The following is a 14,290-nucleotide window of genomic DNA, read 5'->3' as shown; positions in this document are numbered from 1 at the left end:
TACGGAGGCTTCGTTGACTTTCGTGGTGTAGGATTAAAAGCCCTCTGAAGGACAACATATCAAGCCAACATAGAGAATTGTATACATCGAGAAAATTTCTCCTTTGCGAACATTTCCCACAAAACATACATTTCATTACGCGCCTTTTACGGGGCTACTCAAAATGCTGATGAACGTTAAAAAAATAGACGAAGCTTGCACTAAGCCGCGCAAGGCTTGAAACAGCGAAACTGGACGATTCTGAAGACTAATCTGGTTGCGTTTAGGTTGTTCCAGGCCCTAGCTAGGTGATGCAGGTTGTTTCTACCTTGATTCTCAGCGCAGAGAGGTTCGTGTTAAACCACACACAGTCACAGACACGACACGGACATCTAAATTGCAGAGACAGAACCTCGCACTGAAACCAAGCGTTCGCACCTCTCATAGATCAATGGGCACGTAGTCGTTGGCATAGGCCTTCCATCGCTTCGGGGTCTTCTGGCAGCCGCCGTTGCCTATCCCGTTCCCTAGTATTCTCTCATTGTATGTAGTCGGGGTCTTCGGCTCGCCGCCGTTGCTTCACAGCCCTTTGTTGGGCTAAGTGCTGCCTTCTTCATTTTTAGTACTGAGTAGTGGGATTTACCCAATTTCTGAGGCGCATACCCCTTTATGATGATAATAGTTTTTTGGTTCGCTGGACAAGAAACAATTTGCTAAACAGCTTCGCTGTTAAAAAGACGATGCCAGTGCCACCTGAAAACAGTGTTCTTGGGAAGCCCGCAACCTCGGTACATACAGTAGTACCCCGTTAACTCGAAGTAGTAAAAACAGGAAAAAAATTTGACATACACAGAGCTTCGAGATAGCCGAATTCACGAAAATATAAGAATAACCAACACAGAGAAGCGCAAGGGAACAACAACTAACAGCGCCCAAAATGCTAAAGCCATGCCTGAGTGACTGCACCATCTAGATAAGCACACAGATCTTGAGGCCATTGTTCAATTTTGGACACTAGGCATTGTACGAAGCTTGATATCATTTCCGGCTTCCAAAATCGTTTTTGCCGTTTGCAGCAGCTGAATGATGGTCTCAAGATCTGTATCTCTCGAAAAGCACGAAAAGGCAATAGCATCGGAAGAGGCATCGCTACAAAATACCGACCCGGGTTTCACTTTTTGGCGATACCACAGCTGAACAAAAAGGTACAAAAAACCATATCTTTACTATCTTTTTTTCAATATTTATGCAGTCTAAGTTTCGAGATAAGTTTCGCAGCAACTTGTTTAATGATGCATTCTTTCTTTTGTAAGTGTGTGTGTGTGTGATTGGTGACTATTCTTTTCCCATTGAAGAAGAAATGCTGTTTCTCTGTTTGACAACGCTTTGCACTGTATTTTTTGCTGTTCTTTGACCGGTATATTCATTTCTCATTAACTGCACAGTACATTCTTGTTTCATTTATTTGCCTGTATTTATTGATGTATTTTTCTCTAATATTTACTTTATATTTGTCCCCCATTACTCAAGCCCTACTGGGCCCCGTAATGTCATGAATAATAAATAAATAAATCAGCTGTTTGCGGGTGTCCGTAACGAGAGAAGTGGACGCAGTAGTAGTGACTGCTCCTGCTACATGCAAGCACAAGGCTCACCATTGCATTATTTCATCTCTTTACTGCTGGTGTCCCACTGCTCTTAGGCGCAACTTCTGGGATTGCTACGACGCTATCTCGAAGGCCATACTTTGATCAGGCCTAGCTGCTGCCATCTCAGAGGCCACGCCCCGACCACACCTAGCTGTGCCAATCTATGCGTACGTCACAGCAAAAGAGTGTGGTTAGGGTGGCGTGGGAATGCGTTAATATGGAAGAATGCGACGGTGTGAGCAAAAAGTGTGCCACTGCTTGCACGTGGCTATGCATACGACACGAGGCAGTGAAGTGAGGAACACGGCATATATTTGGCATGAGGATTTTTTGGTTTTGGGGATAATCTAGTCCATTATACCCATTTACAGGACCATTTTAGTTCATTAAAACGAGGTCCATTACTTCATTATGTCTAACGAGGTGTGAGTGTAGTATGCAGGCTGAACAAACAATGGTGACATGACAAAATGATACAGGGCCAGTGTACTTCTGACGCAAGTCAGGAGTGGTGTCAAGGGTCCGGCTAAGGGCTGAATTACGGGCTGCAAACTCCGAAAGTCAAGTGACTCCAGAGAATATCATGGTTTCCAATGCAGTGCTGCAGAGGCAAGAAAATACACATAATTGCAGCTATCCCACAACATCATTCACTACTGTCGGAATAAGATGAACGTGTTTAATTTTCTTGACTCATTGTAAACAAGCACAAGTGTGAAAAAGTCAGCGTATAGACGAATGGCATTCATTCATTGATAAGTGAAGTGAACTCACAGTGGAGAACCAGAGTAATTGCTTTTTGGCCAGAGAAGAATATCTTTCCATTTTCCATATTTACATTGACTCTCACCACAATAAGAGGTAAAAGCAACTATCTCTCTAGCTTAATAAGCCAACAATGAGTTATCGAGGAAAGAATGCAACTTTCAATCTGTCAAAACCAGAATGCCAATAAAAGACTGCGCAACAAAAAAGCAAGCTAGAAACAAAGCAACATGTAACAAGAAGCATGCAACAGTTTGCTAGCTAATAAACAGAGCACAACAAGTGCCATATCTTGCAACTCAGTGTATTTGTACTGGGTAAAAAGATCGTGGGAGTACTGCTTACCAGAAACTAGAATGATAATGACTACATTAGTTGTTTTTATTATTTTGTATCTATTAAAATGTACATTCTTTTCTCTTCGTTACTAAAGCATTCACTGTGGACACATCTCTTGTTTTTGTCACTAAGAACAAGGTTTAAATCCTTCTAATTGAGGTCATAGCATGAGACATGCAAGACAACCTTAGGCAGTGCTATTCTAGCTTGTGAAGGTTTAGATAAAGTGCAAGACAAGGAAGCATACAAATGCAAACTGACAGATAAGCTTTTAGTGAAGCATGCACATAGAGAAATGGAAGGGGGGGGGGGGGGAATAAGATAACCTCAAATAAAGCAGAAACTGCACTCAAAGCATGACTAAAAATAAATAAATAAAATACTGCATAAAGACACTTTCATGCAATACAACTTCTAACAATGCAGACTGCTTCACTAACAGTCAAAAGCATGGCATGCTGGCATGCACTATTTCTTCTTGAACATGTTCTTGAGTGTGTTCATCAGGCTTTCAGTTCAGCATCACTCAGTTATCAGATATGAGGTTATATATCTGATAACTGATATGAGGTTACATAACTGATATGAGGTTACATAACTGTTATGAGGTTACATAACTGATATGAGGTTACTACAATGCCCTTTAGGTCCATGACAAGCACCACGGTCTTGAATGATAAGGATAAGGAAACACTGTACACGAAGGCCGCCATTCTGTGCCTGTTATGCTGCACCCCTTCTTGTACTGAAATAACAAAACAACTAGCCAGAGCTTCCCGTTTGTTAACCAAAGCCAGATCATGAGAGCAAGCCAAGTGCAGCACATGTAAAGCACTTACGCTCTGACGTTCTTAGGGACATCTGGTGAGTCAAACAGCTTGACAATGGGAGGCAGTATAAGGTGCAGGTAGTCATCGAGGTTGCAACCAAATTTCTGCAGTGCCGTCAGCAGCTGCATTCATTCGAGGACACAAATGTAAATCAGTATTTTGAACAAAGCTCTTTAGCTGACTGCAACAACTGTAACATGACCACACAGTTTCGAGTATGCAGAAACCAAGAACACAGCAAGCCTGATTTCTCACATTGCTGACATGAAATATGACCAGCACATATGCAGAAAAGTACATCTGTGCAGAAACTTTTATCCAGTAAGTGCAATAAAGACATACTCCAGGAAGGTGAAATATGCGCAGCTGTGACTGCTACAGGCCAAACAAATAGAAATTCCCTGCCATTGTGCTGACTTTTCCCCATTGCCAGACACCCTTCACGACAAAGTTCTTCAATCAAACGTGGTGCAAAACCCCATAAGGTCCATGTATCAAAATCCAAATATGCCACTGGCCGAAATCACAAAGGTATATTTTGCAATTTTTAAAATACGTCATAACTATCATCTCCTAATTGCATATACTACAGATTTCCAAGTTCATGCTTTTGCTCACGGGAATATGGAATATGTCATGGCTGCTGTGCACCAAGTTATGGATGAGATCATTTTGCAGGAAAGAAAAAATAAAAACAAATTCAGACAACAAAATTCAGTGATGCGATCATTACACGATAAAATATGGCATTTTTTAATCACAAAACATATATATATATATATATATATATATATATATATATATATATATATATATATATTCGTACATGGGTTGCAGCCACAACATTCCCACTCTAAATTTTTTTTAATTATGGACCTTACAAGACTTTATGCAGTATTTCAACTCTATGGCATTCCTTTGCTTTCCAAATGAGTGAAATTACGTAAAAAAGCAGCCTAAAGGAGGCTCCACTGCATGGCCCAAATATCATCAGACCCCTCAGATTAGAAGACGTCACTTTCCGTTTCCGCACTCTACAGAGCTATCATCTGAAGAGGAGTCATGAAATAATTTTTTTTCTACATGTGCTTTCATTCCCTTGTGTTGAGGAAGCAGCCATGTCCCATGCGCGGTCCTCAGATGCGGCAATATAATGAAAGGCGCGACAAAAATGACACAATATGGACACGTGCGTCCATCTCCAGTCAGAAAAGGCAGAAGTTGGGCGGAAGATGGAAGCTGGAAGAGATGAAGAATTTGTAAAGATGAGGTGTGCCGCAGGAGTCAGCGTTTCAACAAGCAGGCTTGCCTTCTTCAAGGCCTTGAAGAAGACAAGCTCGCATGTTGACATGTCGGCTCCAGCAACGCCTTATCTTCCCGAACTTTTCACATCTACTCTCAGGAATTGCAAGTACAGGCTGTTTCACACTCAGGGAAAAACTCGGAGCGCAGTGAAGCATGCTCCGAGTTTTTTCCCTAAGTGTGAAACAGCCTGTACATGCAAGAGGACGAGTAAAGTCGGTGCAGATTCTTGGTGTGAAAAATTTCCGTTCTCGACTATTGATTCCATTGGTGACATTCGTACAAGATCTCATGACTATACTCGTCAATGGTCGTTAAAGGGTTATGAGATTGTGTAAGAGAGACCTTAGCAGTGACGGCCCTGTCTGCGCTCATGTCGTGCATGAAGACCTTGAGGGCATGGGGCACCAACTTGGGCAGGTACACCTTGAAGTCTGAGCCAAGGGAGCTCACAATCTGCTCCACCAACATGATGATGGTCAGCTGGATTGGGCTGTTCACTGCCCAAAACTCCTGCACATGCATGATATTATGAATGACACATGGATACCAAGCAAAGTGCCACTCTACCAGTCACTAGAGAGGGCGTACCTTAATCAGGGCAAAGATGTCATCCAAGTAATTGCGGATGTGCTGCTTCACAATGGCAATCAGCTGGCCAAGCTGTCGGAAATGGAACTGCAAGGCATTTGTCGCATTCCACAAAACGATTAGCAACTCTCCACAAAACAGTGCCAGCCAATTTACATTTGGTCTGACAACGGCTATTTGTTCGTACAGCAGCTTCCTCACTGAAGCTCTCCAGTGCCGTCAGTGGGGAACTTCAAAAGTTATCATCTGCCTCAAAACAAAAAATTTGACGATAAGACTTGCCATATAAGAGCTATTTATTTTCTTTTGATTGCGGTATGAAGCTGATTTTTAGTTGGAGCGCCACACGGTGTAAACTGTGTCTCAGTGTGGGCTAAATTGAAGATTTCCTCCAATTCATAATTTTTTTCTCTTTTTTCTCATAAAATTTACAAACTTCAGTGATATGAAAATATTTTAAACACAAAATCTACCTTTCGTAGAGTAAGTATGGATATTCAAGTATTCATACATAGCACAATATTACAAGGGAAAAAATGCAAACATACAACATTTTGGTGAAATTTCTTGAGGTGTATATAGCAGAAATATTGCAGTAATATTGCAGAGCTTCGAACACCTTACACAGACGCCTTTGCTTAATATGTAAACTAAATTTGGCATTAGCAACAATACCCCCAGAATAAATTTTCTGACAAGCATCACTCAGACATTATGTGAAATTCGGAAGGCTTTCACGCGACTAAAACAATTTTTTCACTTTGAAATATTTGAGCAACTCAATTTTTTCCATATACATTTGAGATGGTCGCCAGAATGGTTGGGATGTATGGTGTGGAATGACCCAAGTTCGAGAAGCCACCAGCCTTACCATGTTTCTAAGAATGAATGCAGGAATTAGCTTTCGTTGGTGCTGCTGCTATAACCATCTATTGCATATAGAAACGGATTGGAGTAGAGGTCCTGCTGGCTCAAGTACGCAGCAGCCAGTCATTCAAGAGCATAGGCATAGCCAGATAGGGGGGTTTCAACCACAGAGCTAGAATTTTTTCAAATTATATTAGTACATATATAGCATAATTGCCACTAATATGACACAAAAACGCAGGAAAGAAATCCAAACACGACAACACGGGCGGCACCTTTAACTTACTTTGTGCCATTTTAGTAGTAATTACGACATATAGCAAGTACCAACTAGGCCATAAACAAGTTCTCCTGACGAGTATATATGCACATGCACACATACACTTCACATTCACAAAGCGGTCACGCCCCTCCCCAACCCACCCCATGGAACAATATCCTCGTTATGCCTCTGTTCAAAAGTAGGCTCGTGCAAGTATAACCTTCTTGGTTTGAAAGGAATGGCAATTAGTGCAGAATAATTTCGAAGTAAATTGGAAACAGTAGCAGGATTTGAGGAGTAGTAGGATGCAGGTTATGTGTGGTAAAATACATTACATTTTAAAATTTCTCATACTTAGCCCTTATAAGATGCTATTTAAAAAAAAAAGAAACTAAAGTGCAGAAGTACGGCGCGGATTTCCCGTAACACGGTGGTTTTATGGCACAGCAGCCCCGTGCTGCAGCGAAACCACCTTTAAGGTGTGTTACATGCCACGTTACGTCTATTCGTTCGTTTCAAATACTTCCAAATTTTAAATGTCGAAGCGAATGACAACTGTAATATGCACTTATTACAACCTGCTTTGCCGCACAGGCTTGTTTAAGAAATGGCTGGCTCTTCAGTAATCGAGAGCAAGCATGAAATACGTCTACCGGCAAAGCAGATTTGTTGGAGATTATACTAGCCACAATCTTGAGCATGTTCGCCAAGGCACACCCCACCAATCTACATCCCACTACACTGTGCACTCGTCCCTATGAACACCACTGTTTCCTGTCATTGTGCGAGATAAATCTGCGGCTTTGTCTAGCGTATGTGGCGCCACATCACAACACCAGGATGGTGTGCCGCATGCAGTGAGGTGCCATCTCTCGAAGAAGGCGGCAGCACGTGCCGCGAAACCACTACCTCCAAGATTACCTCTAGCAGCGTGCCATTTATTTGCTCACCGCTGGCATTCAATAGAGCAAGTATATGGCACCCTATCTGCATGAAAAAATAAAATTTCAGTGAACAAGAAGTTAAAGCTTCAGTCACAGTGTGACCAGATACTAAGAACTCTGAAGCAATATATATATTGTCATTTGTTTGGATCGTACCGAACGTATGCAATGCTGTCCTGTACAAAGGGTTGACTGCCAAAGACCACATTTTCTATATTTAAAATTTTGGGCCAATTGCTCGGATGTCTCGTTTCATTCCCACAATGATTCCGAGATCATCTTGTTCCTTGATGTCTCGTTTTAAGCAACGACGCCAGGTTTTGGCTGAAGGTCACTTGAAGGCCGCCAACAACGGGAGCCAAAAGTGTTTCGTGGTCAAAAACTGGTTGAACAGAAGTGTACTGATGAAATTCAAGGACATAAAGAACCTGAAAAAATTTAAGGGTTTTCAAGGCACTGAAAATGCTATTTTAAAATTCCAGGGTTTTCAAGGGTTTCAAAGACTGCTATGAACCATTAATGCAGCATCAGATATGTACATAGTGTTTAATATGTGTACAATCCTTGTACTTTGCATGGGTCTGCTACAACAGGAAAGCAAACGCTTAGAAGCCTACACTTGTTCCAAGATGCCCAATGCAGTATCATATAAACTTACCTCCCTGAAGCTTGCATCCACAGTGCGTACCACATTAAGCAGTGCTGGCAGCACCTGCGTAAGGCAGCAGGTGTGGCCAGTTAGAATACGAGGTTGGACAACAGATTCCTATACATGCTAGTTCTCACAGAGGCATGCAATGAGTTGTTCTTTTGTGGCCTGTAACGATATATACAGCGTTGTGCTAATTGAGGATGTATTCCAGCAGCAGCAAAGGTGTTGACAGGCTACTTGGTGCTTATCCATAGTAACTTTAACGCAACGAAACGACACAAGAAAGACATAGAGCTGTGTCCTGTCGTATTTCTTGTGTCGTTCTGTTGTGCTCAAAGTTGCTATGGTACGCAACTTCCTCAATAGCCATGGAGCGAGGAAGCGGGCAGAACTGTGCAGCACATCTGAAACCAAACAAGTCAGCTCAACACACAATAATCGCGTACTTCTGCCTTGCAAGCAGAGCCACAAGATGGGTTGACTTTATGAGAAAATGCACACAGGGCCGGCCAGCCAAAAGTGGTTGTGCAGCATCTTCTTATTTTATTCGCTTCCTCCATGTCAACAGCCTTTCTTGCCCTGCATTGTAATATAGTCAGGTACAACTTTAGAAGTTAGCGGCATTTCCTTCTCAAAAGCGGACGCACACAAGCCTGCGCCAATGACATGAATCGCACGGCCGGTGACCTCAACTTCAGAGAACGTAGCCGAGTGCATGCACAGGACTATTTCTTTATTCAAGAAGGCGATCGGCGCTTCAGTAATTTGGAAGGGACCTCTCCGGACTTCGCTGTAGCAGACTATAAGTGCATTTGCGTCGGCAGTCTTTGTGAGATGACATCTGCTAGTTTTCCCCCTTTGTAATATCTCTGAGGCATAGAGTTTCCTACAATTACCTAGAGGGATCTCTGGCGCTGCAATCGTTCAGGCACCATGGGAATGATGGGTAGTACATGGATTTGCCTAATCTTCATGCTTATGGCTTAGAACGCACTTGTGGCTTTGTTTATTGCTGTGCTGCGGTGTTCACTGTGCATAAAAGAATAAACCATTGTAAACTTTGTGACCATACTTGAATCGGTGAGCCTAAAAAGGTTAAAGTGGTGAAGTAGCACTGCTGACTTTTGCTGAGCTTCGTTTTGCAACAAAGCAGATGCAGGTGACGCAGAGCCAAATGGAGTCGAAACAACAAAGTTTAGACAAATCCATGTACTACTCATCAATCTCATGCTGGCTGAAGTCCCATTTGTTGCAGCTCCCATAGCCCTAGTGTATCTATAGGAAACTCTATGCTCTGAGCAGCTATGCTAAAGCCAACAACTTGACACACGAGAAGCTCCAAGAACAATGGGCACCCAAGCTTGCAAGCATGGTACTTAAAACCATCAAAATCACCACGCTTCCATGGTGACATGACTCTTCATAATTCACATGGTGTAGCGCAACAAGACAGGGACAGAGAAGGACACATATCCAGCGCTAACTTGCAACTAAATGTTTTATTTGCGATCACACATGCTATTTATACAATTACACTGGATCGATAACAAAACCGAGACAGCAACATGTAAAGGTACAGTACAGAACACGCACGTCATCACTAATCACACAACAGCTTGTACTTGCCTCCATCAAAGCAATGACTCCACTCAAGAAACTAGGGATGGGCGAATATTCGAACGTTTCGAATATTCGAACTGTCAAGACGTTTATTAGCGGGCACTCGGCGACGGTGACAGTCAAAAGCGGGGCCGACTCTCTGCACGAGGAGCGTGCTCTCAGAGAAGAGGCGACCCACCAGAAGGCGCTCGAGAGGACGACCCATTACCGACTACGAACGCTTCGCTACAGAACGAATATTAAAGTATTCGAATTCGCTTTGATAAGAATTTATATTATTCGAAATTTCGAAGTATTCGAAATGAACGAATATATGTATGTTTGACCGCACATAACCCCCTGTAAAGGTGGTTTCACTGCAGAGTCAGGTTGCTGTACCGTGAAACCTCCCTGCCAGGGGCAATCTGCACTGCCGCGAAGCCACAGTTCAAGGTTAAGTGTACATATTTTTAAAAATTTAACAGCGTGTTATATGGGCTTATATGCACTAAGTATAGTAATTTTAACTTGTAACGTATTGTACCCCTTATAACTCGCACTCTACTGCTATTCAAATTTTGATTCCCCTCCCCCCCCTATTCAAGGTTTCTTCCACTTCATTTCAAACCAAAAAAGTGACATTCACTCATACCTAGTTCCAGTTCTTGAAAATATTGTGCAAGGGTCATGAAGAAAATGCTCAATTTTTCTTAATAATATGTGGTGAGTACTATTCGAACTATACGATTCGAAATTATTCGACCAAATCACTATTCGCTTCGGATTCGCTTTGAACCTCAAATTGACTATTCGCCCATCCCTACAAGAAACTTCTTTTCTTTATCGGACAAAGCTAAAGGTGGCACACTCACACATTTTTCTTTCATCTTGTCTCTTTCATAGGCTTCAATTACTTCACATGTAGTTCTGCCTGGGGCCTGTGGGTCACTGCACTTGCCAGTTTGGCCTACGTACATGCATTCACATGTCAAAGGAACTTAGGGAAGACTTGTACAATGTCATAAAAGCTGTGTTAGGTCCTTTGGGCATTCACTGTCAGAGTTGTGGTTGCATCCCAGTGTTCAAAAACACCCGCATTCTCAAAAGGACCCGAGGCAGAACTACACAGGAAATAATTGAAGCCTATGAAATAGATAAGATGAAAGAAAAATATGTGAGCATGCAGTCTTTAGCTTAGTCCGATAAAGAAGTTTCTTGAGTCATTGCTTTGATGTAGGCAGGTGCAGGCTGTTGTGTGATTAGTGATGACATGTGCATGTCCTGTACCACTGATGTCAGCAGGGGGATGGAGGGGGGCGCTAAGGGGGCAGTGCCCCCCAACACCAGCACTTGCCACTCAACCAAGCCACACCAGCATTTCTCTCACACCTTCAAAACACTACAGTCGAACACGAATATATTGAACTCGAAGGGGATCGTGAATTAGTTCAATATATGAAAAATTCGATATAAAAAAATACAGACCCCGAGACCTTACCAGTGGCGGACGATCACCTACAATCGGCGCATTCAAGAATGACAATTAATTCCACACACACGATGCAACAGAATGTTTTATTTGCGCGAAAAAAAATCGCTTATCTTGGCCTGCTTCCTCGTCTTCAAAATGAAGTTAATGACGCTGGCCTCGATCTTATCGAGGCTGTCCAGGTGCGACAGCCCGGTTCACTCCATGTCGCCGCAAAAACGGTGAATCGAGCCGAACGCTGCCGCCACTTCAGCGGCGGAGTACGCGCGTGCAGCCACCGCCTTGTCCAGACGATCTTCGTCGCCACTTGAGCTGTCGGCCTGGGCATCCTGGGTCCCTGTGACCGCAGCTACAATGTCCTCGTCAGCGACGCTCGCAACAGCCTGAGCATTGCAGTCCGCTTCCTCAAAATCGTCCGCAGACGCTTCGGGTGGAACAGCAGCTGGGAAGAGGGACGACAACTCGTGAAATGCGTCATCTATGCGCTTGTCGTCGCCGTCTTCACTGGTTTGCGCAAGTTCCGCCGTCACGAAGCCTGCCTTCCGGAAGCAGTTGGCCACTGTGTCCATCTTCACGTCTCGCCAGGCGCCCGTCACCATTTGAATGGCACCAAGCAGGTCAACCTTCAGCCCACCTTGAAGGACTTGATGATGCCCTGGTCGAGCGGTTGCAGCTTCGCTGTCGTGTTGGCCAGCAGAAACTTCAGCTCGATGTTTTTGAGTTCGCAGGGGAGCATACACGCAAAAGAGGAATGCAGTGGTATGCGACAACTCACGGAAGTGAACTCCGCCAACAAAGCGCTCGTGATCAGTTGCGATGGCGGCGATGGCTACCAACACCCTCTAGAGGGTGCTGTGGCTACCCGGGCGCCCGGGCTACCTGCGAGGGCAGCAGCGATGTACGAAAGGCGCGAGCCGTGGTTGGCTGAGCAAATACGAAAGGAGCGGGCTGTGGTTGGCTGATCAAAACTCACAAAACACAAAAAAAAAAAAAGAAAAAAAGAAAAAAAGAAAAAAAAGGGAAAAGGCGAAAGGAGGAGGCCGCCAGCTCCTTCGTTCCTGCTCTCCAAGCCGACGGTAACGCGGAGAGCGTAGGAGAAAGAGAGAGAGAGAGAAAAAAAAAGCAAAAAAAAATGCCATTCCACAAGTTGGAGAAGGTGCCCAGCAGGAGTACAGTCCGAGCCCTCTCGCCCTCACGTTTTTCGAGCGTTTCAGGCGTTAGCTGAGGCGCGGTGCCGCGAAGATCGCGGGGCTCAGTGAGTGCCGAAGCGTGCCTTCCAGCTCACGCGGCGTTCGATATATCCAATGGCGGGTAAAAATACCGTTCGATATAGACGTGTGAATTTCTATACTTTTACAAAGGATTTTGAAGGGGATAATTTACGAGTTCGATATAGCTGAAAATTCGATATATGTGGGTTCGATATATCCATGTTCGACTGTACTTCAGTGACCGCACGGGGTCATCTTTCAGCACTTTCTTCCTAGACCAACTGACTGACGACACTACATCATAACACAACACTTCTTGTCTGGCCGACTGAAGTACTCCGTGCACATATACAGTATTGGGTTATGCCCGGGTTCGAGAGTCTTCGACACGACTTAACTGTGCAAAGCACTGTAAAGGGCTGGGAACGACCGTGGCCTCACTCGACATGGCATTGTGTCTTCATTTCTCGATTGTTCCAGCCTTTGTGCGAGCATTTGATTTCAAGCATGCTGGCTGTTGGCGGGGTGCCTTCTCCGGAAGGAGTGAGGGGGCATATTTGTAGAAGCAGCTGTTGTTGGCATCTTGTGCCGTGGCGTGGTTGGTGCTGTGATTTGACGTGGCTTTCAAATGAGGTTAAAGCACTCATTTGTGACACAGAGTCACATGAACACCATTTTATTTACTTTTTAGTTACATTAATGCTGCGAGGACGAAGTGAAGGCATAGCAGCTTATGTGCCTCGAGCCACGAGGCAAACATGTACTCATGTGACCTTTTGTACAATTTCGAGTCAATGCCGTCTTTTCACTCACGGTCACGTTTGCATGAGACATACCGTATATAAGGCTTTCACCTTAAAGGGGCCCTGCAACACTCTTCCAAGTTATCATTGACTGACCTCACTATCGGAGTTTATTGCCGCACGAAGAATTGCTGCAAAAATTTCTAATCCGCCAAGTATGAGCAGACTTACAGGGATTTGTCAAATGCTCCAAGCAACCCTAATGAGGAGAACAGAGCAATCACGGTGATTCACCAACCTGAGGAACATATGGGACGCAACGTAAGCCGAGGCTCTGGAAGATGAACACGACCGCCTGAACGACGTTGGTGTGATGCTGGCTGAGTGTGGGGTCACGCATGATGCGCATGAGCGTCGACACCACCATGGCTGGGTAGAACTCTTCCAAGCTCCCGCCCATGCTCACCAGCATCTCGCTGGCACTCAGCTCTGAAGGCAACAAGCACACCATGCAACTCTCTCAGGCTCTGTCACGGATTATTCACAGGCCACGCAAACTGCTCAGTGTATAACATGGCTCAATGATGAGCAAGTTTAATATTCATGTGCAGCAAATGGGCTGAAGTGTAGTAATTTTTGCTCTCTTGCTCAACCTACAGAACAAGGTGGCACTCTAGGTTCATTAACCCTTTGATATATTGACCACTTCTCTCCCTAAAATGATTATTTTTTTTGTTTAAGTTGATATTGAATATTTCCCTTTTAAAAAGAAAGCTTTTGATGTTGAAAAAGAAAATGGAAGAACATAGAAGGTCAAATGAACATAACGAAGTTTACTGTTAATTGCTCATGGGACATGCTTTGCAGGGCTCTTCTAACCTCGTCGGAATTTACATATGTATTTCAGTGTCCTGGTCAACATTAATTTTGTTCTAGGTAGGATGGCTTGTCCACAAGCTGTGCAGTTCTGAGTGGATGTCTTCTGGCGCCTTCACTACGCCATTGAAGCTGGTAATAATATTTCCCTTCCGCTGCACGGATATGCCTCTGCAAATGCACTGAAATTAT

General features: G+C 43.9%; 1 protein-coding gene across 1 annotated transcript in view; it reads right to left on the bottom strand.

Moving 5' to 3' along the window:
* Positions 1-2,189: 2,189 nt before the first annotated feature.
* The window catches only part of LOC119376180 (serine/threonine-protein kinase mTOR-like), a gene marked incomplete at its 5' end in the record, with an annotated part of 36,509 nt that continues 24,408 nt past the window's right edge, over positions 2,190-14,290 (bottom strand). Inside the window, 6 exons of the mRNA XM_037646112.2 lie at positions 2,190-2,229; positions 3,572-3,684; positions 5,210-5,377; positions 5,456-5,542; positions 8,187-8,240; positions 13,521-13,711. Coding sequence (XP_037502040.2) covers positions 2,190-2,229; positions 3,572-3,684; positions 5,210-5,377; positions 5,456-5,542; positions 8,187-8,240; positions 13,521-13,711 — 653 coding nt within the window. The remainder of the gene's footprint in view (positions 2,230-3,571; positions 3,685-5,209; positions 5,378-5,455; positions 5,543-8,186; positions 8,241-13,520; positions 13,712-14,290) is intronic.

Source organism: Rhipicephalus sanguineus, unplaced genomic scaffold, assembly GCF_013339695.2.
Source record: "Rhipicephalus sanguineus isolate Rsan-2018 unplaced genomic scaffold, BIME_Rsan_1.4 Seq11130, whole genome shotgun sequence".
Taxonomy (NCBI): Eukaryota; Metazoa; Arthropoda; class Arachnida; order Ixodida; family Ixodidae; genus Rhipicephalus; species Rhipicephalus sanguineus.
Note: the sequence above shows the minus strand (reverse complement) of the source record. Positions and strands in the feature narration are given on the sequence as shown.